At 41.7% G+C, this 25,780-nt stretch overlaps 1 pseudogene and 3 gene segments (V, D, J or C); 1 reads left to right on the forward strand and 3 right to left on the reverse strand.

The window, feature by feature from the left end:
• Positions 1 to 273: 273 nt before the first annotated feature.
• On the reverse strand, positions 274 to 759 carry LOC120435592. The segment is given in 2 exon segments: positions 274 to 605; positions 708 to 759. Coding segments are annotated over 2 exon segments (384 nt in total).
• A 5,598-nt stretch (positions 760 to 6,357) lies between these two features.
• Positions 6,358 to 16,418, forward strand: LOC120435958 (annotated as a pseudogene).
• Positions 7,202 to 7,689, reverse strand: LOC120435960. The segment is given in 2 exon segments: positions 7,202 to 7,530; positions 7,638 to 7,689. Coding segments are annotated over 2 exon segments (381 nt in total).
• A 2,735-nt stretch (positions 16,419 to 19,153) lies between the features above and the next one.
• Positions 19,154 to 19,644, reverse strand: LOC120435593. The segment is given in 2 exon segments: positions 19,154 to 19,485; positions 19,593 to 19,644. Coding segments are annotated over 2 exon segments (384 nt in total).
• Positions 19,645 to 25,780: the final 6,136 nt, after the last annotated feature.

Here is a 25,780-nt window from a genome sequence, read left to right on the forward strand (position 1 = left end):
GACTTATTCTGGTATCTGTTAATGGCCCACGTTTGATCTTTAGTTAAATATATATTTGAAAGTTGAACACAACATGTATGCAATAGCAGTAGGACACAAATTTGTGATGAATCACTTTATTTTGCGTGTGTGTGTGTGTGTGTGTGTGTGTGTGTGTGTGTGTGTGTGTGTGTCCTCAGTGAACTGTATCAGTCTCTGCAGTATCTTCCAGCTGCAGCAGTCAGTTCAGTTTCTCTTCAGTCTGACTGAGGGAGGTTTTTGTACGACTGTTTTTCACTGTGTGAACACAGCTTGGCTGTTAACATTGTGTCTGCTCAGACAGTAATAAACTGCTGCATCTTCAGCCTGGACTCCACTGATGGTCAGAGTGAAGTCAGAGTTTGATCCACTGCCTGTAAAACGAGCTGGAATCCCTGAATCTCGGGTGCTAGCATAGTAAATGAGACGTTTTGGGGGGGTTCCATCTCTCTGTTGGTACCAGGCTAAAAGATGGTTGTTGTTCCAAACAAGAATATTCTGACTGGTCCTACACTTGATGCTCACAGATCCTCCCACAGCAGAGCTCACTGCTCCAGGTTGAGTCACTGTGATCTGTCCTCTGGACTCTGAGGATACAGAGACAAAAAAGCAGCTTCATGGTTTTGTGGGCTTCATTTCAGAGGGACAGATGTTGATAGAGGAGAGGAGTTTGATTCTCTGGACTTTACCTGTGAAGCAGCAGCAGAGGAGAGTCCAGATGAGGACGCAGATCAAAGTCATGTTTTTGATGAGGAGGATTTCTGTGGCTTCTGTTGTGATGAAGGACAGCTGTCAGTCATCCAGTGTTCAACTCTCAGGACTATAAACTCTCCCAGAGCACTGGAGCATGGTGCTGCTGATGCAAAGTGCCTCTCTATGGAAATTTGTTGACTCAGTCCAGTGCATGCTGCTGTCTGTCAGTGATCTTTTTTCAAAAATATTTTTACAGAAGTTTTACTTTGAAAATATAAAGCTGAAAATCATGAATTTCAATTGTTGTACTTTCTAAATATATGCACAGATATAACTGAATTTCGGTCAGCAAGGATTAAAATCAGACGACCACAATGACTGAAAGCACCGTCAGCACAGCTAGTTCTAATTCTGGGAACATTTAAAAGATCTGCATCTGATGACCTGAGAGGTCTGACTGGGTTGTAAACAGTGAGCATGTCAGAGATATACTTAGAGGCCAAACTACTGAAAGCTTTGTGAAGTAATAAAACTATCTTTTTTTCTTAAATGATGTCATCATTGTTTGCAAATAGAAATTATTTATGCATTATAAAAAAAAACCCTCTTATATTTAGAAGTGGCATTTTGAAACTCCCTTGCACTGTTTACAAAAAAGAAACAAAAAAGACACTTTGCAGGGCTGTAGACTAACTTTTTGCCACGGTTGCACTGGTGCGCCTAATTTTTTTTCTTAGGCGCACCAGCACAAAAGTTGGGGGGGGGGTAATTGCTTTCCACACAGACAATATTGATTTGTAAATGATTAGCTAACAATCTTGTGCTTGTGCTTAAAGTACTTTGGCACTCTTTGGCAATATTGTAGATAATGTTAAACTTAATCATCATCTCGGCCTCCTCTGACGACCTGTTTGCTGCTGCCTGCCGCTGAAAGGCAGTGGGGAGAGGGGACTGTTGGGCAGCGCATTTATCACGATTTGAGATGGAAAACTGTTCTTGAAGTACAGAGAGAGAGAGAGAGAGAGAGAGCTGTGCATGAAGTGTGATTTTTATTGTGGTGGAGGGAAAATAGCAAAAGTCAGAGGAAATTCATGACGATGTTTATCAAATGTGAAGCGTAGTTTGTTGCTTCTTTTGCTGCTGGTTCAGTAAATTTTGGTTGGAGAGAGACAAAACCTGCAGCTCAGAATCGAGTGCAAAAAAGACGTAAACACAGCGCGGACCCGACGCATCAGAATCGGTGAGCTGTCGGCTTTCAGCCCCGATGCCATGTCCATGTACGGGCCGTCGGGTGAGAAAGCCGAGAAAGAGAAAGCTGATTCTGATGCGTCGGGTCCGCTTCTGCTTACATCTTTGTGTGAATCCGTGTACCTGCTCTCATTTGCTGTTTGGTGGTTGTTGAAATAGTTATGTGAACTTTAACCTGAGATTCTGACGTTTCTGGGAAAAATACATTTATATTTAAAAGTCGATTCAGAATTTAATGAATCGATATCGCTTTATTCAAGCTACTCACCTCTCTCTATCCACCTGCCCTGCACTTTCAAACGTACACATGGATTACATGAATATCTGGGCCACGACCAATCAGAGAGGTCCTGCCCCTGACTATCTTTGATTGGTTTAGACCATGATAAGGGCACAATGTGTGTCTGCTGTTGACCACTCGGAGACTTTCAGAGTTGCAGAGTATTTTTTTTTTTTTTTTGTTACTCGAACAGTGCCACCTAAGATTTTTTTTAAGTCGAACCATTGAAAAATTTGGTCGCACTCTAGAGCCCTGCTTTGGCTGTAAATGAGTCCCCAAACAAATGTTATTTACAAAGCATTCAAGTAGTTGTAATGTGTAATATTTTATCATGTTCACTAAACCATGGCTCAACAGCGAGGTGTGAGCTTTACTAAAAGCACGTGACAGCGCCTTCAAATCAGGAGATCAACAAGTCTACAAAGAGGCACGCCAGTCTCTGCTTACAGGCATAAAAGAAGCCAAGCGCAAATACAAACACCGCATCAAGGAACACTTTAACACGAACAACTTGAGAAACATGTGGCGGGGGATCAAGACACTCACTGGCTACAAAGACAATCGCACACAAACCCACTCCCCGGACATCAACTTACCTGACACCCTAAACCAGTTCTTCGCCCGCTTTAAACAACAAAACAGGGACACCATCACCCATCCTAATGTTTCAGAGAGGGACGACGCCCCCATCCAGCTGGAACAGCATCAGGTCAGAACCACACTGCGCAGAGTCAACGCAAGGAAAGAAGCTGGTCCAGACGGTGTAGCCGGTTGAGTGCTTAAAGCATGTGCAGACCAACTAGCAGAGGTTTTCATCACCATCTTCAACCTCTCACTGCTACAGTCTGTAGTACCATCCTGCTTTAAGTCAACCACCATCGTTCCAGTGCCCAAGAAGAACACAGTGAGCTGCTTGAATAACTACCGTCCAGTTGCTTTAACACCCACAATTACCAAATGCTTTGAGAAACTTATCATGTTGCACAATAAAGCTGCCATCCCTGCAAACCTTGATTCATACCAGTTTGCATACAAGATAGACAGGTCGACAGAGAATGCCATAATAACAGCTCTTCACACAACCCTCACACACCTGGACAGTAGTAACATCTATGTGAGAATGCTGTTTTTGGACTTCAGCTCTGCCTTCAATACAGTTCAACTCCAGAAACTGGTTAATAAACTAAGCAACTTAGGACTCAGCAGCTCACTGTGCACCTGGATATTGGACTTCCTGTGCAACAGACCCCAGAACATCAGGATGGGAAAGCACACCCCCTCCACCCTCATTCTGAACGTAGGCGTCCCACAAGGGTGTGTCCACAGTCCCCTCTTATACTCATGTTTCACCCATGACTGTTGTTCAGTCCACACCAGTAACACCATTATAAAATTTGCTGATGACACCACCATCATAGGATTGATTAACAACAATGATGATTCAGCCTACAGAGAGGAGGTTCAGCATTTGAACTACGACTACGGAATGGAGCAGTTGTCAGCCACCTCCTGTACATGGATGACATCAAGCTGTATGCCAAGAGTGAACGAGACATCGATTCACTGATCCACACCACCAGGATATACAGCAATGACATCAGAATGTCGTTCGGACTGTAGAAATGTAGTCGGATGATAACAAAGAGAGGGAAGGTAGTCAGAATGGAGGGGATCAAACCACCAGAAGGCAACATTGCAGACATAGAGGACAGCTACAAGTACCTGGGGATCCCACAGGCAAATGGAACCATAAAGAGGTTGCTAGAAAAGCTGCAACCACCAAGTACCTGCAGAGGGTCAGGCAAGTCCTGAGAAGTCAGCTGAACAGTAAGAACAGGATCTGGGCTATCAACACCTACACCCTGCCCGTGATCAGGTACCCTGCTGGGATAATAAGCTGGCCAAAGGAGGAGATAGAAGCCACTGACATCAAGATCAGGTAGCTCCTGACCAGGAACGGAGGGTTTCAGGGCAAGTCAAGCACCCTGAGGCTGTACGCTAAGCAGAAGGAAGGAGGCCGGGGACTGGTGAGTGTCAGCATCACGGTCCAGGATGAGACAAGAAACATCCACGAATACATCACGAAGAGGGCCCCAACTGACAGCGTGCTCAGTGAATACCTCAGGCAGCAGAAACCCAAGAAAGAGGAGGGAGACGAGGAACCATCATGGAAGGACAGGCCCCTGCACGGTATGTACCACCGGCAGATAGAGGAGGTGGCTGATATCCAGAAATCCTACCAGTGGCTGGACAAAGCTGGACTGAAAGACAGCACAGAGGCACTAATCATGGCAGCACAAGAACAAGCTCTGAGTACAAGATCCATAGAGGCTGGGGTCTATCACACCAGGCAAGACCCCAGGTGCAGGCTGTGTAAAGATGCCCCAGAGACAATCCAGCACATAACAGCAGGGCGTAAGATGCTAGCAGGCAGGGCATACATGGAACGCCATAACCAAGTGGCCGGCATAGTGTACAGAAATATCTGTGCTGAATACGGCCTGGAAGTCCAGAGGTCAAAATGGGAGATGCCCCCAAGGGTGGTGGAGAATGACCGAGCTAAGATCCTGTGGGACTTCCAGATACAGACGGACAAAATGGTGGTGGCTAACCAACTGGACATAGTGGTGGTAGACAAACAGGAGAAGACGGCTGTAGTGATAAATGTAGCGGTTCCCAATGACAGCAACATCAGGAAGAAGGAACACGAGAAGCTCGAGAAATACCAAGGGCTCAGAGAAGAGCTCGAGAGGATGTGGAGGGTGAAGGTAACGGTGGTCCCCGTGGTAATCGGAGCACTAGGTGCGGTGACTCCCAAGCTAGGCGAGTGGCTTCATCAGATCCCAGGAACAACATCGCAGATCTCTGTCCAGAAGAGCGCAGTCCTGGGAACAGCTAAGATACTGCACAGGACCCTCAAGCTCCCAGGCCTCTGGTAGAGGACCCGAGCTTGAAGGATAGACTGCTTGCAGGGGCGAGTGGGGAATTTTTACTTTTTTTTGTATGTATTGGTACGCATGTGTATATATCTTTTTTGTGTAAATGTAAATGCCTGTGCTATTGTGTAGATACTTACGTTATTGTATATTGCACACAACGGATAGATGCCAAACTGTGTTTCATTGTTCTTGTAACAGTGACAATAAAGAGCTATTTTATTCTATTCTATTTTGTCTCTAGTCCAGGTCGGCCGTAATGAGCACTAGGTTTTGAAGATGTCCACTGCTTGTCAAAACTATTTCAACACAAGGACAATTCAGTTTCATATTATGGGATGATTTAATATTCCAGTTTAAAACAAAGTTATTCTTGAAGCTAGAATTTAACAGTGAAAAAAAAGACAGAAGGGGAATTTTAATTATTTTACTAATTCTAATGTGAAGTTTTCATTGGAAGCTGAATTTGTTACTGTCAAAAAGATGTATTACAGTGACTCGCTGACTTTGAAGACTTAATTAAAAATTTCCATTATTTCAGTGACGTAATGTTTTCTTTCCGGTCATTTTTCATGATGATGCATTATGAAATGTCCTTGTTTTTTTGATATAAGCTCATTTGATTAAAGTAGCATCAATTACATTTTCACTCTATCACTTGCTACCTCCCTGGACTTTCTGAGGGGAACAATAACAATAATAATAATAATAACAATGTGCAATAAAACATACACTAATACCTTTTATTCATACACTCATTCTTTTTATTTCTTCTTTGTATTTTTTTAGTTAAGTTACTGTGTTGTCTTGTTTGTGCTGTGTTGTGCGTAGTGCTGACGTGGGACAGTTTCCAGTTGTTCTAGGTATGAGTGTGCAATGACAATAAAGAGTTATCTGTTGAAAGCGGACACAGCACTTGGTGATCTCCGTGGGTTCTAGACTTTAGGCAGTTATTGTCTACAAATTTTTATCCAAGTATTAAAAATAATTATTATATTTACAATCACCTTTATTTGTCAAATTAACTGTGTGCCTCTGAAAATGGGGGAAAATGTCTAAATAGTGCTTTGAAAATGTATCATTGTCCAAAAACTTATGGATCTAACTGTATGTAAACTAACACTGTATGATGTTATTGTGATGTTATTTGAAGGAGTCATATCAGCTGAGTCATGGCTGCTGTGCAAACAGTGAATTATGTTGTTGAGTTTGTTTGTTTCAGAGTCAGAGAGCCGTGTCTCTCTACAGTCAGAGGTTTTTGTACGGCGGCTCAATGAGTTTGTATCACTGTGGTACACATTCAGTGGAGGAACCAGACTGAATGTTGGAAGTAAGTTTATTCTGGTTTACTATCAAATATTTTCTTTTTATTGAAGATCATTTAAATTTTGATTTCTGATTTTTGAATGAGAGAAAAGCACGTAACTTTACAACAAGTTTGATGAAGGAATTTTTAATTATCCACTTGTCATGAAGGGTAATTCAGATCTGCTGTATCAAAATTACAACTGGAAAAAACAAAACACAAATATAAAAATCATCTCTGTCTTTAGTTCCTTCTCTCAGCAGATGGCCCCGCCCCTACCTGAGCATGGTTCTACCGGAGGTTTCTTCCTGTTAAAAGTGAGTTTTTCCTTCAGACTGCGGTTAAACTGCTTGCTCATAAGGGGATCATATGATTTTTGGGTTTTTCTCTGTTTGTATTATTGTATGGTCTACCTTACAATATACAGCGCCTTGAGGTGACTGTTGTAGTGATTTGGCGCTGTATAATTAAAACTGAATTGAACTGACCAAGATTGGTCTTAAATGTTACTGACCCACTTTTGTTCTGTGTGTGTGTGTGTGTGTGTGTGTGTGTGTGTGTGTGTGTGTGTGTGTGTGTGTCTGTGTGTGTGTGTGTGTGTCTGTGTGTCTGTCTGTCCTCAGTGAACTGTATCAGTCTCTGCAGTATCTTCCAGCTGCAGCAGTCAGTTCAGTTTCTGTTCAGTCTGACTGAGGGAGGTTTTTGTACGACTGTTTTTCACTATGTGAACACATTCTGACTGTTAGGATAGTGAAAACTCTGACAGTAATAAACTGCTGCATCTTCAGCCTGGACTCCACTGATGGTCAGAGTGAAGTCAGAGTTTGATCCACTGCCTGTAAAACGAGCTGGAATCCCAGAATCTCTTCTGCTAGTGTAGCAAATGAGACGTTTGGGAGGTTGTCCATCTCTCTGTTGGTACCAGGCTAAACAGTGGTAGTTGCTATAAACATGAACATTCTGACTGGTCCTACACTTGATGCTCACAGATCCTCCCACAGCAGAGCTCACTGCTCCAGGCTGAGTCACTGTGATCTGTCCTCTGGACTCTGAGGATACAGAGACAAAAACATAAAGCAGCTTCATGGTTTTGTGGGCTTCATTTCAGAGGGACAGATGTTGATAGAGGAGAGGAGTTTGATTCTCTGGACTTTACCTGTGAAGCAGCAGCAGAGGAGAGTCCAGATGAGGACGCAGATCAAAGTCATGTTTTTGATGAGGAGGATTTCTGTGGCTTCTGTTGTGATGAAGGACAGCTGTCAGTCATCCAGTGTTCAACTCTCAGGACTATAAACTCTCCCAGAGCACTGGAGCATGGTGCTGCTGATGCAAAGTGCCTCTCTGTGGAAATCATGGAAATGCCCTTGTCCATTATAAAAGGTTTACTCTGTGTTCAAGAATCAGTGATTTGGTATTTCTGTCTGCTGTAATTACATCTTTTTTTCTCTTAGTCTTTTTAATTAATCCATTGAGTTTTTCATAAAATCAGCAAATTGTATTTTGTTGATTACTTTTAAAAGCATTTTTTGAAGTTTTACATTGTGCATCTTATGCTGAGCAAGCTTTGGTTGTGAGGATTGGGCAGGCTATTCTGTGACATACTTCAAATCTGGCAATACAGTAGGTAAATATTTGCACGAAGAAAAGTCATCATTTCTTCATCTTGCTCTGTACTACACTATAAAGATTACAGCATAAAATAATAAGCAGCACATCGTCAGAACTTTACTGAATCTTTGCACCAGACCGTGTGTCTTACTCATGGCCGTTGATCATTGGCTGTTGATTAATGGTCATGAGAATTTGCATATTAATGATCAACGAACTGACCTCCCAGCCCATTGTTCCTTCACTGGGCTGGTTTCAGTTATTATGCAAATGTACTGTTTATAAGGTTTGGGGAAACCTGCAGTCAGCTGAAACTGAAGAAGTCACTTGGATGAGTGATGAAATGTTTCTCCCACTGATAACATTACATCCAGATGAACCGAATCAACCTTGTGGGTTTTACTTATCTAGATGATTGAGCATGCATCAAGACGCCATGTGTATTAGTGCCTAATTATGAATAATATTACTCAGATATTGATCAGTGACAAACACAAAAGGCTACAGTTTCAAATATTTTAAACTCTCTGACAGGTGAGAGTAAAATGCTGAACATTTGTGTCAATGCTAGATAGAAAGCACTCAGGCATAGAATTTAGTGTTTATATGAACGTCTGTGAATGAGGCATGTTTTATGAAGAGATTTGATTGCTCAAGCTGAGTAGAAAAGTGTTATATAAGAACCAGTCCATGTACCATTTACCATTCCTTTATCTTCAGCCTGGACTCCACTGATGATCAGAGTGAAGTCAGAGTTTGATCCACTGCCTGTAAAACGAGCTGGAATCCCTGATGTTCTAGTGCGAGTGTAATAAATGGAAAGTTTAGGAGGATTTTCCATCCCTCTGTTGAGGCTAGGCTAAACAGTCTGATACAGAGACCTTATGACTGGTCCATTTGATGGTGACAGTGTCCCCCAGAGCAGAGCTCCCTGCTCCAGACTGAGTCATGGTGACCAGGACTTTGGTGCTGCTAATGTACAGACACTCTCTATGGAAATGCTTTGAATCCAACTGTGGATAATTTGTGTTTTTATCAGTAGATCAATCATTTTTACAGTATTAAGGGAAAATGTTTTAAAACCTTTGGCATTTATACTAACTCAGTTCAGACGTTTATTATGTTGTTACATGGTTGACAAAACAATCAGATTATTTGACTATTTATTGCAAATATGTGTAAACTTATTTTTAATATAGCTCCCGTATTAAGAACATGAATAATATTACTAATGTTTCTTGTAATATTACCATGAATAAAGTCCTTAAAACCTTTATAAATGTACCTACACTGCAAAAAAAAACTACTCTGGAGGTTTTCACTAATTCATTAATTGCCAGTTTTAAAATTACCTGTGAAAGTGTGCAATTAAAAAGTCACAGACATGTTGCTCTCTACAGAAAGAAATCTTTGTTCTGGGGTTTTTGGATTTGTTTTGGAAACAGTGAAAAAATGTGAGTTAGTGATTGGTGGAGCAGAAAAAAGCGTCTTACAGCTAAATATCAACTTGTGGTTTCTGTTATCTAAGATGGCTGGTGTCTCTTAGGTGACCCCTGTCCCATCTAGATGGTGCTGGGTTCCTCCAGTGACGAACTGCAGCAGGGAAATGCCACCATCATGTGTCTGACCAACAAGGGCTTCCACACAGACTTGAGGCTGTCACAAAGATGAGTGACAGTGTTGGCAGTGGCAGCATCAGTGATGAGGAGAGCAGGAGCCCCGGGACACTACAGAATGATCTTCTATAGCTGAATCAGCACCATGAAGCTCAAAGCAAACCACTGGATGAAGGTGGGATTTTCCTGTGTGTCCTAAATTTAGGTCATCTCTCCTGTTCCTGGAAACTACAGTCACAAACTCCTGTTACAAAGATGAGACAAAATTTTAAATGTATTTTTCTATTAAAGGATGCTGTCTGTTGGGTTTATCTAGGCACAAACCCCGCTGGAACACGAAACCAATAACTGCACGACAAAACAAAACAAGACAGAGCTCTTTGTCTTTGTGGCTCGCGAGGGAAGTCAGCCAAAGTGGAGGAAAAGATTCCTTCACCTGAACTCAGCCCACTTCCACTGATTCCTTCGCTACAGCCCTTTTTATTGTCAGCAAGCAATCATTCATGAATATGCAATTACAAATACACTGAAATTTTACTTTTACTCTGAAACGCACTGTTGTTATGCTAGTTAGATCGTTAACCAAGTCATTAACATGTGAAAAGCTGTAAATGGTTAAAGCAGCTAAAAATAACTTTATGAGAGATAATTGTAAGCAGACTTTATCCTGCTTCCTGTAATAGAGGGTCTCTCTCCCCTCTATTAAGGACATCTACACCACACGCTGCATCCGCAAAGCCACCAGCATTGTGGCTGATTGGACACACCCCTCTCACACACTCTTCACACTCCTGTCATCTGGAAAAAGGTACCGAAGCATTCGGGCACACACATCCAGACTGTGCAACAGCTTCTTTCCACAAGCCATCTGTCTCCTCAACAAAAAGGGACTGGACTGATAAACACAAACACACACACACACACACACACACACACACACACACACTCTCTATCACTCAGCTCAACTCAACTACCTCAAAGCACTGAGACTGGACTTACACATCAACCTGTAAATGCTCTTTTTGCACAATATTTTTATGTTTACTGTTCCTGCACTACCTACCTACCAAGTATGTTTACGGTTTCCTTTGCACTACTTACCTAGTTAGAATAGTTAGTTTTTGTTAATTTATGTTGTAATTTATGTTAGGTCAGTCTGTCTTGTCTCTAGTTAGCTAGTTTAGTGATTTTCTGTTAATTTATGTTGTAAATTTATGTTGCATGTAGCACCTTGGCCCTGGAGGAACGCTGTTTCGCCTCACTGTGTACAAACTGTATATGGCTGAAGTGACAATAAAGCCAACTTGACTTGACTTGACTTGACTTGACTGTTTAATTTTTTAATGTCAATCAGTTGTTTTACAATACTCAGTATTGAATACTTGGAGGTAATTTTTAGTGTATTTCCACTTGTGCTAGTAGGCCTATGGTACAAGCGGGATTAAGCACGTCTATTTTAATACTCCTATTTGTGGACTGAGTCCTTGTGTTTACGTGTTATTGAAATTGATTATTTGCACTTTGTTCATTTCTGATAAGCATTTGCATATTATTCCATTTCTTAAAAGGGGTAATATACTTATTTATTTGTGATTAGATATATATGTACAGTGAGGTTATTTTGTTGGATGTAATTCATGTTTACAATGGAAGTGAATTATATGGTGACTATAATTCCTGAATGTTTGAAACCTTGTAGATAATCTTTAATGTTACTGCAGGTTACAAACAAGTATTGAACCTTGATACTGTGAAATTCTGGATATTGATACTTTGAACTTTGGAACTTGATATTTTAATGTTGTACAACATGACTGAACTGATGATGATTGAATTGACAATAGCTGATCTGAATAGTAGTTACTGCAGTGTGACACTACTTTAGTTTAATTTGTGAAAGTTATTCTTAAAGTGGACGTGACATATATTTGACCATTGTTTATAGGTCAGGTTTTTTATATGGGACGAATCCAAAGATCAGGTCAGCGATTCCAGAACCCAGAGTGTTCCAGTGTTCACTGGATGGCGAGCCAACCCAAGATCCTAGGAGACGATATACATATACACGCACACTCATTTGCACATTGATGGACTACAATCCTCTACTGTACAAGTAGTACGGTAGGACAGACAATCACACACTAGGGATGCAATGATACCAATTTTTTCAAACCGATCCGATACCGATACTTGGATCTGAGTACTTGCCGATACCGAGTACAAAAACCAATACTTCTACCACACACAAGTTAAACTTAACCAGTAGTAAAGAAACGACCCCAGACAACTCTTTAACCCAAACGAAACGTTTACTGAACGTAAGGGCAGAGACAAATACTGTACAACACATCCCTTTTTTAAACTCAAATGATATTCCAATTCCTTAACCAAATGAAATACACTGTATAAATGACATAATTCCCTTTCAAATTATATTAAACAACCCAACTTATGTTATCACCTTTTGGTAAGTGACTCACTAATATACACTCCAAAACACGTTATATAAATCTACTAAACACACAATATTCACACATGGGCTCCACACACTCACATTCACACTTGTTGCAGGCCTGTTTGCTGCTCACGCCGGACGATGGAGAAAAATCCTCTTCTCCCCAGTAAGAGCACAAAAGTCTGACTTACAGTTCCGTTGCCCGGTAGATCGCCGTTCACCAGTCCCACACTAAATCCACTCCCTGCGGACCCGATGCTGTCTCTGCTACAGCACGTTAGCGAGTCACTGTCCAGCTCTCCGACAGTTCATAGCGGCTGCCTCCTTGGCGAAGCCAAGCAGTCCGGGCTAGCCTTTAGCCTCGGCGATCGTAGCTGGAAACACAGCACGGTGGTGCGACCGTTGAAACAAAAAGTCACTTCACCCACACTCTGTTGTGAAGCTCTCACACGGTCAGCTTTCTAGTCACACACTCTTTTGTGCTGGTTAACCTCAGTAAAACTAGCCGAGTCTCTCACTTTGGTTCAGCTAACCTCGTTCATCTCTCCATGCCGTTCTCTTCTCCTCCTCCATTGCAACAGATACACAGGTCCCGTTTTATGCTACCTTCACGGGCCTCCAGAAAATGAGAACTCTGAAAAATATTTTAACTCCCTTCAGAGTTACATACCATAAAATAATACTTTTATGATTAACATAACAGTTTGATTGCTCTAATTACCTGTATTTACCTTGTGACATATTACAGGGCAAATTACATTCAGGGTAGAGTTACATCACATAACATCAACTGTGACCACCTTATGTTACCGTGGCGTTTAAGTCCATGGGAATTATGAGTATCCACTCCCAAATTCCCATCCGGGCTACATTAGTATCGGTTCATGGTATCGGTTAACTTTTACGAGTACGAGTACGCACACATTTTACAGTATCGGCCCCGATACCCGATACCAGTATCGGTATCGGTGCATCCCTATCACACACACACTCCTCATTGGACGGACTCTAATGCAATACGCCCGTTTGTCATGGGCCCCACCGGTACCATTTGGACTTAAAAGACTAATTCTTTTACTTGTGCACAATTTTATTTTATTCTATTGTTTTGCTACTTTGGGGGAAATTTTTATACTGTAAGTTCTGTTAAACCTGTTGTAATTCAGTGTTGGTTACAAAATTCTTTTAAAAGGCTTAACCTCACTAAAGTACTTTTAAGCCACACAACTGTGTTTGTTTGGTTTCTCTACCATTCATGTACCAGAGCTCTAAGAGTCGTTCTTAATCTTCTGATACTAGCCCAAATTACTCATTACCTTGGTAGTTATCCATTGGTACTGTACTTCAACCCACATGCTACACATACTATACATAGACATACGACCTTTCAATGAACTTTAACTGTGTGTATGAGGTATGCAGAAAAGCAGAAGTAAGCGTCTCGCTAAACTATAAGAACAGGAACTTGCAATAGGTCATGTCTCAAACGAACATTTAAAGGTGTGAAGTCTTGCACTTTTAGAAACAGAGCAGTCTGGTTCCTAAAGCTATAATGGAAATTATAACATCGAGGCTGCTTCCTCTCATCTCAGGGTGCACAGAGTGTGCACAGAATCCTTATCAGACCAAATAAGGATAAAATACTTTATCAGCATATGAATGATTATACATCTCTAAGCATAAATGATTCCATGTTTCTAAGCACAAATGACAATATAAAAAATATCAATTCCAACACTATCCAGGGTAGCTTTTTTGACAGTGTCCGTGAATCGCTAAATTATTGTAGTAGAGGGGAGTGTGTGTCCCAGGGATCCCAGGGGCTATCTTGTCGGTGACCCTACCTGGACCTGGGGGGTATAGAGGATGTTTGGGGAGTCTGAGTGTGTGTACAGTGTTCATTTCTGTTTGTCTCTATGTTGTGTGAGTGCTGAGTATTTGTATATTGATTGATAGATTGAAGCCTTTATTTGTCACTTGCTGTTGCCTGCAGCAAAATTGGACCTTTCCGACCGCACATACAATACACAAACATCACAATGGGGAGACAGGACAGAACAGGCAGCATAAAGAAAACAATGAAATGTATAACACAAAAGGGCAGTCGATGAGGAAAAAGAAACTCTGCTCATCCTGATCCCTACTGGGGGATCAGAATGAGAAAACAGAAACAAAAACTTCTCAGCACAAAAGCACATTTATCTTCACAACACCATAAAACACAAGACAAGCAAAAGGGGAATATGCTAATGTACTAGCTAGCTAATGCTAGAATGGTGGCTAAGCTGTCATCCCTGATGGACAACATCTCCCACCCCATGCATGAGACTGTGAAGGCACTGAGCAGCTCCTTCAGTGGGAGACTGCGGCACCCACGGTGTGGGATGGAGAGATTTCGCAGGTCTTTCCTCCCCACTGCTGTCAGACTCTACAATAAAGACTTTTGCAGCTGATCAAACACACAAACCCACACATGTGCAATAAGACTGCTATATGTGCAATTCTTCTTCTGACGAAGTTGTGTTTTTGTATTTTCCTACTCAGTTGTATATAGTATTTGTATTTCTATTTTATTCTATTGTACACAGTATTTTATTTTATTTTATTTTATTTTATTGCATTCCAGTGTTTTCTAATTTCTGCTACATAACTTTGCACTTTTGCTGTAACAAAACAAATTTCCCACCTGTGGGACTAATAAAGGCCATCTTATCTTATCTTATCTTACACAGCAGCATCAAGGACGCTGCACTCTCTGCGCAACCTAAAGTGATGCTGAACCTCCGTCTACATCGGATGGGAGGTAAGCATGGGAGGCGATGGGTTCAGGGAGGGGGGTATCTGTCTAAGTGTACGTGTGTGTGTGTGAGGATGTGTGTCCTGTGTTCAGCCTGAGAAAGTGTCCTTTCGCCCAATTAAGATCAACAGTCCGCAGCCTACGCAGGTGGAGTTGAGGGATCTGGTGAGAGAGTCAGGGAGTCTCGTTGTCACTGTCAGGGGAGAATTTGTTGTTTTTCTCGTCAGCGTCGGCCTTCAAGTGTCCAGCTGCTGCCGCCGGGTTTGGGTAGCCGCATGAGATGATGATGGTGGTTATGTTGTTTAGGACGAATAGACTTCATGGAGCAATCGTGGCTCAAGAGTTGGGAGTTCGCCTTGTATTCGGAAGGTTGCCGGTTCGAGCCCCGACTCGGAAAGTCTCGGTCGTTGTGTCCTTGGGCAATACACTTCACCCGTTGCCTACTGGTGGTGGTCAGAGGGCCCGGTGGCGCCAGTGTCCGGCAGCCTCGCCTCTGTCAGTGCGCCCCAGGGTGGCTGTGGCTACAATGTAGCTGCCATCACCAGTGTGTGAATGCGTGGATGACTGGATATGTAAAGCGCTTTGGGGTTCTTAGGGACTATTAAAGCACTATATAAATACAGGCCATTTCAGTCAAATTAAACTGAAAAAAAAAAATCAAAACAATAATATAAAGAAGAAGAACTGTCAAGTATTGTTTGAAATTACTTCTGCTACATCTGCTTCTTTTATTTCCAGTGTAGTTTGAACATATTTCAGGTCAAACTGTGTGATGATTCTCTCTGTGCTGATATGCATGAGAGCTTTCTTAAAGGGAAGTGAAACAATGTGTGAGTTAATGACTGGTGCAGCAGAAAAAACACCTGACAGAAACTTCTTAACGGAGAAAATCAGCTCTTACAGTAAAGGTGTCCGACTGTCTGTGGTTTGATTGACAGCTGTGTGCTCCCTGTGCTCTAAGCTGATTGGTGTCTCCTAGGTGATACCCGTCCCATCCTGACAGTGTTGCCCCCCTCCAGTGAGGAGCTACAGCAGGGGACTGCAACAATCACATGTCTGGCCAACAAGGGCTTCCCCTCAGACTGGAGTCTGTCCTGGAAGGTGGATGGCAGTGGCAGCATCAGCTGGGAGGAGAGCAGGAGCCCGTGGTGCTGCAGAATGACGGCCTCTACAGCTGGAGCAGCACCCTGAGGCTCCCTGCAGACCGCTGGATGAAGGTGGGCTCTGTGACCTGTGAGGCCACCCAGGGCTGCCAGACTCTGGTCTCAGAGCCACTGAGGAGAGTCCAGTGTTCCCAGTCCTGACCTGACTCAACCTGATACTGGTTTAATGCTCTCATTCTCAACTCTGTAACTGTCTCTCCATCTTTCTTTTTAAAGAACAAATAAAGACTAAAACTGTTATTTTCTTTCTCATAATGACAACATTCATGTTTTAGGTAATAAAGATGTTTTGCAAAGTGAATTTTGTTTGAATCAGACATTTTATTTTATTCAAAATCTACAAACCTGCAGTTGATGAATATATTTTTCATTTACATGAATTTAAACCAACCCTTCACTCCAACATGATGTCTTTATTTTACACTGGTAAAATAAAACACAGGCTGAAAGAACCATTAAGGAGATCTGCATTTTGGCAAAAGCTGAAAAAGGAGTTTTAAAATTGTACAGGTTATTTTTATGTTTATTTAAATTTACATGAATGTGTGTGGTAGGTTGTTGGTGGTGTTGCTCACCTGTACCAGACAGACTGGTTCATGAAGCAACGCTGGGACCTGGTTGCCATGGAAACAGCCTCACCAGACTACAAAGCAAGTCTAAAGAAGAAAGAGTCTTTAGTGTCTCTTATGAGCTGTTTGTTCTGAGGAGAACTCACAGACAGGAGAGTCAACGAATACAAGGAGTGATTAGAAAGAATCTGAAGTACAAAGTTTTAATTGACGAACAAGGAGAAGATTAAATGAATGATGATATGAACAAAATATGAAAAAACACCTTCAGTTCAATAACAGATTTTTCACTCATGTTCATGTTTGATGATATGTTTACAGTAAAATCTTAAATTCACAGGTGTTTTTATTTTGACCCTCACTGATCAGGAACATTTCCAGATTTTTTTCTTCAGATCTTTAAGGTTTGATATAAATTTAGTGTCTTTTTTTCCACTGCTAAGGTCAAAGGTTATTACTAAGATTGATCTTGGTTTCTGTTACTGTCCCACGTTTGTTCTTTAATTTATTGAGTATATTTATCTTTGAGAGAAAATTTATTTGTGTGTGTGTGTCCTCAGCAGTGTTGGGTAAGTTACTTTAAATTAGTAACTTAGTTACATTACTAGTTACTTCTCTAAAAAAGTAGCTCAGTTACTTCAAGTTACTCGTTACTTTCAGAGTAACTAGTTACTAGGGAAAGTAACTTTGGTTTTACTCAGAATTCTCTTGTTAATGTGTTGCTTCCGTAACTGGATACCCAGCCAGACTGTCAGTCTTCTAGCTTGCTTACTTGCCATAAGTGCACTGTGCCACCTACCAATAGAAAGGAAAAAATAATGTGCACATTTCCACGAGAGAAATCCCACGCCTGGACCGTCGTTGACCGCCGCCATGATTCTAGCCTGCTTTTACATCCAACACAAAAACTGCAGTTGTGGTGCTTTTGATTGTACTCAGAACTTGGAAATTCTGCCTTCTGAATAGGAAGATGTAGGTAACACCAGACTGCAGATGAGCTGCATACAGAGCTGGACTGGGGAAAAAAAATCGTCCCGGCATTTTGACTAGAGACCGCCCACCATTATAGGAAAAATCATAAAGCCTTTGAATGAAAATAAACACTGTTGTGACAGTGATGTACACTGTTCTGATGGTATATATGTATCAATCTATCAATTGTTTGTTGTAAGACTCAGATAATTATTTTTTTAAAAGCGAGACATTTTAAATGAGAATAATAAAGAAAAGTATTTCCTTGTCCCCCCTTTCCCTGTTAATGCCCTACCTGGCCCCTGGCAACACTTTGCTAGACCCGCCCCTGCACAGTTACCAGCTGTCAGCTACATAGAAAAGCATCCTGGTGTTATTTGTCTCTCAGAAACAGTTCATAACTTCCCTTCAACTCATTCATGTCACCTAAAAGGTAAACCTGTTTCTCCATCACCTGTTCAGCTCTGATGATTCAGTAAGGACATCTCCTGGTTTCATCTGCATGTTTCCCTCTCACCAGATAACCAAACCGATATCATGACCAGCAGCTTTACAGCTGTGGCTCCAGCAAACATCAGCTGATACTAGAAATTAATATTAAATAAATTCTAACAACAGCTGATCAAGCTTAAACGTGCTGCTGTTGTTTAACGCGACATTCGCTGGTTTCCTCTTTCTGGCGCAAAGTGGGCGATAAATAAACAAGAGAGAAAAGCCGATCAGCTGATCATTGATCAGTTTCGTGATTGAAGTAGAAACAGGAGAGAATGAGAGAAGAAGAGGCAGCTGTGCAGCTTCAGCTTTGTGTCTTTTTCATTGTAGCTGAAGTCCGGGACAAACTGTTCCTTTTCACCTCAGTACTAAACGCGTAATATTTTCTCTGAATACAAGACGATTCTGTTTTTAGGGGACGGTTGGCAACTCTAATAATTAACCGTATGAACAAAATAAAGTTCAACATCAGTAACATAGCACCCACCCAGCTGTATAGAAACTCCGTCATGCTAGCTAGCACGCAGTACGAAAATGTCAGCATACCGAAAATAAACTCCACCTAAACTTGGTTTATATCTGACTGATAGACTGCAGGTCATAACTTCTTACCTGAAGTTCAGTTCACCTGACACGCGGACCGCGGCAGCTTCGGGTCTCTCCTCTTGCCTCCCTTTTCCTTCATCCACCTGCTGGCCTCCACCACTTGCTAATGTTATTGAATCTGTGGAAGCTCGCGATATCCACCACACGCAGTAACGAGTAACGAGCCTATCTAAATCCCAGTAACGAGTAACGTTCCTGGTTTTGGCATAATAACTAGTTACCGTGCTCGTTACCACAATAATAACGTAGTTACTGTAACGCGTTACTTAATAACGCGTTAGTCCCAACACTGGTCCTCAGTGAACTGTATCAGTCTCTGCAGTATCTTCCAGCTGCAGCAGTCACTTCAGTTTCTGTTCAGTCTGACTGAGGGAGGTTTTTGTACGACTGTTTTTCACTGTGTGAACAAATGCTGACTGTTGATATAGTGCGGACTCTGACAGTAATAAACTGCTGCATCTTCAGCCTGAACTCCACTGATGGTCAGAGTGAAGTCAGAGTTTGATCCACTGCCTGTAAAACGAGCTGGAATCCCTGAATCTCGAGTGCTAGACCAGTAAATGAGACGTTTGGGAGGTTGTCCATCTTTCTGTTGGTACCAGGATAAAAGATGGTAGTTGTTATAAACATAAACGTTCTGACTGGTCCTACACTTGATATTCACAGTTCCTCCCACAGCAGAGCTCACTGCTCCAGGCTGAGTCACTGTGATCTGTCCTCTGGACTCTGAGGATACAGAGACAAAAACATAAAGCAGCTTCATGGTTTTGTGGGCTTCATTTCAGAGGGACAGATGTTGATAGAGGAGAGGAGTTTGATTCTCTGGACTTTACCTGTGAAGCAGCAGCAGAGGAGAGTCCAGATGAGGACGCAGATCAAAGTCATGTTTTTGATGAGGAGGATTTCTGTGGCTTCTGTTGTGATGAAGGACAGCTGTCAGTCATCCAGTGTTCAACTCTCAGGACTATAAACTCTCCCAGAGCACTGGAGCATGGTGCTGCTGATGCAAAGTGCCTCTCTATGGAAATGTGTCTGTGAAGGTTCTCAGTCATCCAGGTCATCGTAGTCAAAGGAGTTTGCAAAGAAAAGCGTCTGGACTTCTTTAAGTTGCTTGAAGACGTTTCACCTCTCATCCGAGAAGCTTCTTCAGTTCTAAGGTCAAATGGCCGAGAGTCCCAGATTTAAACCCAGTGGGAGTATCCCCCAAGGAGGGACAAAGGACCCCCTGGTGATCCTCTAATCACATGCGCCAAGGTGTGAAAGCGGGTGTGGGAACCTAATCAGCCAGGGTTTCGGGTGAGCTCATTGTGAAACCTGGCCCCACCTTGTCATGTGATTTCCTGAGGTCAGATGGCCCAGGATGTGAGTGGGCGTTAAGGCGTCTGGGAGGGAACTCAAAACTGGATTATAGATGGCAGACAGTTGGTGTCGTAAACCACCGCCTCTGTTCAAAGATGGTCGCTCACAGTGGACATAGATGGCCTCTTTCACTCCTCTTTCAAACCATCTGTCCTCTCTGTCCAATATGTGAACATTGGCATCCTCAAAAGAGTGACCTTTATCCTTAAGATGCAGGTGGACTGCTGAGTCTTGTCCTGTGGAGGTGGCTCTTCTATGTTGTGCCATGCGCTTGTGAAGTGGCTGTTTGGTCTCTCCAATGTAGAGGTCCGGGCATTCCTCACTGCACTGTACAGCATACACCACGTTGTTCAGTCTGTGTTTTGGAGTTTTGTCTTTCGGGTGAACCAGTTTGTGTCTGAGTGTGTTGCTGGGTCTGAGGTACACTGGGATGTCGTGCTTGGAGAAAACTCTCCTGAGTTTCTCTGATACACCGGCTACATAGGGGATGACAACGTTGTTGCGTCTGTCTTTCTTATCCTCCCTCGCTGGTGTCTGATCTTCTTTTCTGTGCATCTTTGCTGACTTTATGAACGCCCAGTTAGGATAACCACATGTTTTCAGTGCTTCCTTTTTCTTTGCAAACTCCTTTGTCTCTATGGAAATGATCTGACTGACTCACAGGGAGTTGGATCAATCTGATGATGCGGTTTATTATAAAGAGAGAATTTTTCACAGCATATTTGGCATTTTCACACAAAATTTTCAGAAACATTCTGAGAATCTGAAGGCTGTTCTGTTGCAGGGAGCATTTTCTGAAAAGGTTGAAAACCACGTATTCCTTTAGAGTTGGTCTAAATGATCACCTTTATCCATTTCTGTCTTGATATAAGTGGTGTTTTCTATAAAGAAAAAGTCTGAGGAATCACTGAATTATCTGATGAAGATTTAAACGTTATGAACACTATGCTGTATACTTCAAAGATATGTTAGAGCTCTCTGTCACCACCATATTATGACCTACGAGGACGTCTTTTACAAAAATGGTCTTCTTCTCTTCAGCAGTGTTCAAATAACTGGAGAATCACTTACAAGGAGCAGTGAAGCTGTTATGTTCAGTGGTGGCTGAAAACCATAATCAAACACTTTATTTGGATTTTTTCTTTTGGCTTCCTTCTGGTCGATTGTCTTATTTTGTCAGTGCAGAATGAAGAACTTCAGATTGTTTGAAAATGGTCTTATAACCATTCACATGTTGATAGGCAGCAACAGTTGCTTCTATAAAACGGTTGCTGTTGTCAGCCCTCCTTTGCATTGTGTTAACAGACATCTGAATGCAAACTGCCAAACCTCTGCTTTTATAGAGATGCTCACACTTTGTGATAATCAATTAATCAAATACACCTGACTTATAATTACCTTCTTAATTCCTATAAAGCAGTAAGGATGTACTCAGTGTTTCACACGCTGCTTCTGCATTTTGACTTAGTTTTTGTTAAATAATGATGATTTGTGTAGATATTAGTCTGTGGATGTATTTACCTCTTTTAAAACATGCTAATGTCTTAAATTATTTTTATTATGTCCTGATATATAAAATCTTAGAACTAAAAGATAGTGGACTATTTTTTGTCATGATGATACGTGTCATGATCCGGGGGTTTGTACCCAGTGTTCTCGATACTGGACTTTTGATTCTGGTTTATTTAATAATCTCAGGCAAATGTCCTAGTTTGGGTTGTTATAGTTTTGATCTCTCTTTGTATCCCCAGGTCTCCGTTTGTTATCTAGCCTTAGGTTTTCTATTTTCATTCTCTGTCCTCTTGTGTCTAGTTTCCTGTGATAATATCTCTCTTTGAAGTCAAAGTCGCCAAAATAGCCATGTGTTTCCACACAGCCACCATAGATCAAACACTGATCTAAATTTTACAGCAGATGATAGATCTGTGTTTTCTACTGTTACACAGAGAGCTGTGGTGAGGAAAACATCACTCTGTCTTAACTGAAGTAGTTATTTTATTGTCTCTTGCCAATCTCTTGCACATACAAACTGCAGCTTCCAAAAAAATGGCCTCCTAATCATTTCCTGCCAGCTTTATATACTCTGAGACCACGCCTCCTCAATTCAAACTGGCCTATAAAAGAACTGCAATTGAGGTGGGCTTCCTCTTTACAGGAAAAGCAAGATGGCTACGACAGAGGTAACTTGCAAACATTTTGCTGCATTAGTGCTTCCCAACATCTACCCATGCAGTGTACTGTAATCTTTACTGTTGTAATGCAATCAAACTCCTCCCAGCATGCTCCCAGCATTTTTCAGGCCTAGTAAAATCCCTCAATGAAATGTGATGATCCCAAAATCCTATTTTAGGGTGTCAAACAATGTATCAGAATTCAGTACGTGTATCAAAGGACCTAAAAACTGTTGTTGCTCTGTTTACTAAGATAATCAGGATTTAATACACTTACACATCAGGAACTGGCATGCCAGAAGAGCAGTCTCTCTACTCTACATAATGTGCACAAGTAATTGTGAAATTTCCACACTTTAATTACTCTAGTCACTTTTAATCAGATCCAGACTAGAAAGTTTGAAACTCAGTAATCCATATACACCTTTCCTGTGTTTGTGATTTTTGGAGAGTCATGTAAATATATATCATTTGTAAAATGATTAGAAAGGTCGCACCAATCACCACCATAATTTAAAAACACACTGGACCTCTTCAGGCAAAACCAGCCTGACTGTTTAATCAGGCAATGTCTGCGTTCCATCGCTGATTCCTCGTAGGTGACACAGAACCTCGCTCTGTACATCACTGAGCCTGAGCTTGGCACACGCTTGCTGGAGGAGGGCGCTCTTTCACCCCTCACTCTCTGTCGTTCCAACGCAGCTGTAGGATGAAAGGTCAGAGCACGACGTACACCCTTGTTGTCTTCCTCATCATCAACATTGAAATCTTTTAACCCTTTGGGTTATTACTGTGGTCCTGGAATCTTCTTGTGATGACTAGCAGGACCCCAACTGGCACGACTCTCTACCTTAACTGCTGTCTGCATTGTCAGCTGTGTGTGGACTGGTCCCTGCTTCCCACTGGGACTCTGAAGATTTCTCATCTGCACCCAGTCTCAGTCTGGAGTTTCCACTCTTGGGATGATTTCTTCCAGCAATGCTCTGGCTACTGCAGCTGTATCTCCTTACTGGAAGGAAAAACCTCTAACCATTTTGAAAGCATATCAACCCTCATTTTACCTTCTGTTCAGTGAACTTTACTTATGGGTTATCAAAAGTTTATCTGTACCACCTGTACAGTTTCAATACCTGTACATGAATTGTTAGTCACACAAATCATAGAAAAAAAATCAAAGAAAAATTGCCAAATAATTTTAGAGTAAATCTGCTCCAGGTCTGTACACCTGTGTTAGGAGATGAAGTTAGTGTGGTTTTCATGTTAAGTCTCTTTAACTCCTGGTTTCACCTCTGCATCCACACTATAATTGCCTAGAAAAACAGAATCTTTGAGTTAATATAAACTTAACATTTACAAACAACTGTAGGTCAGAGGAGTAATAAGGCATCCAGCTCTGCAGCCATAAGTTTTTCATGTGCAAGGGATTTCTTTGAATCATTGAAAACACTGTTTCCATAATGTGCCCAAATGATGGATCATCCCATGTGTTTATTCAGAAATATTGTAAATGCTGACTCATCTTAAATAAGATCACTTACTTGTTTTAATGTTACGAGTTCAGCAACTTGAGCTGAATAGTGATATGATAACGTGTCACGGTTGCGGCGTGTGGAGTTATGAGACAACCCAAATGGAGGCACTGGGTTTGATACGAGTGAGCTTTATTTACAAATGGTGAGAATACAGACTGAAGGACAGAAACTAAGAAAAACTTTAACTGGGAAATTCTAATAAACAAACCTGAGACCATAACTCACAGAATGACATGCAGGTATACGCTGGAAAAGACGCAGGGTAAAACACAGGATGACACACAGAGAGAACACAGCTGGGAGGAATCAGAGCTGACGAGACAAAGGGAAGCAAAACCAGACACAGTACAGACACAGGACAGGGACTATCAAAGTAAAACAGGTGCTGTGAAAGAAGTGACACTAGTTTTATAACAGTTTATTTTCACATTGTATACACATTTCCCCCACTGTAACATTTGGCATTTTCTCAACAATACAATGTGATTCCATAACCAACACAGAGCTATTAAAACAGTTTCCTTCACACAAAAATCAGTGAGACAGAAAGTAGCAGCTAAATGATCAAGTCTGCAGGGCCCACACACTCATGTCAACCTTCACGGCTCCTGCAAAAACAAACATTCACCCTTTTTTCACTTTTTGGGTGATTTAGGCATTAGTGACTAATCCTAAAGTAGGTGCAGTCTTTAGTATTAGTTGCAAGTCAGTCAGAACTTGTCCCCATCATCAGTCCGTCACAGTGCAGTTACATGCATTCATGCTAATCATTGCTGATAATGGAGCCTCTCATGCACTGTTACCAAAATAATAATAATAATAATAATAATAATAATAATATTAGCCCTAGTTTAGGACATGTCCAAGCATAACTGTTCTCTTAGAAAGAGAAAGCAAACCAAAACTAACTGGCAGGATCAACGTTGTATTAAGGAAACCAAAAAACATCAGCCAGATAAATCACAGAAGCATTTTGCTTCCTGGTGGAACAATAAGGTGTAGGGATTAGAACTTCAGGTGCCGTGACATGCAGTGCTGCATTCACTCCTCCTGGCTTTAATTCATTACTGACTAAGTCTGAAATCAGACTAGGTACCACTACCCCTTCATTTCCCCCACATCATATTTACTGGTTGCCCACAAGTGCTCGAGGACAGCAGTCCCCAACCCCCTGGACCAGGGACCGGTCGTTTGGTACTGGGCCGCGAGAGTTGAGGCTTGGGTGTGAAATTTATGGTTTTCAGGGTTTTTATCAGTTTTTATTGTTATTTTTTTAAATTGTTTTTATTGTTAACTTGGTTTTCCTGGGTCTTGTCCCGTGTGTTATTAATAAATATTCTTTTTTTTATTTTGTTGTATTTACCCGTGACACTTTAAAGGCCGGTCCGTGAAAATATTGTTGGACATAAACAGGTCTGTGGCACCAAAAAGGTTGGGGACCGCTGCCTTGCAGGGCAATTTTATTATAATAACAACTAAATTTATCGTGTGCTCTCGGGTTGGTAATACCAGCGTCACCTTTTTTTTACAAAAATTAACCTGTTGTCCTGTAACCTGGAGAGTTAACTGTCAGCAGTGGATGAACTGCTGACAGTTAACAATGATGAGACATATGGGCATGTTCATGAGTGTAAGCTGACCTTCATTGTATGGTTGTGTTAGTAGGTGGATTAATACACTCTCTGCTTGTGTGTGTGTGTGTATGTGCATTGTTTAACCTCACTGTTTGTTGTTTTTTTTTAGTTTTTTTTTTTTAATGGTGACGTGGGAGATCCACTGCCTACAGCTCTGTCCGGAGTCCCTTTCCTCTAGTCCACCTTCAGTCCTTTACCTCAGGGTTTTTGATCAGGATAGTCTCTCCTAAAATGTCCCTCCATCCCACAGCTGTAGCATTTTCCTCAGCCACCTTCAGGCACCCACAAACAGGCATCCCTGTCTCCACATCACCATTCTCTGCCT

This window comes from Oreochromis aureus, linkage group 22 (assembly GCF_013358895.1).
Source record: "Oreochromis aureus strain Israel breed Guangdong linkage group 22, ZZ_aureus, whole genome shotgun sequence".
Classification (NCBI taxonomy): Eukaryota; Metazoa; Chordata; class Actinopteri; order Cichliformes; family Cichlidae; genus Oreochromis; species Oreochromis aureus.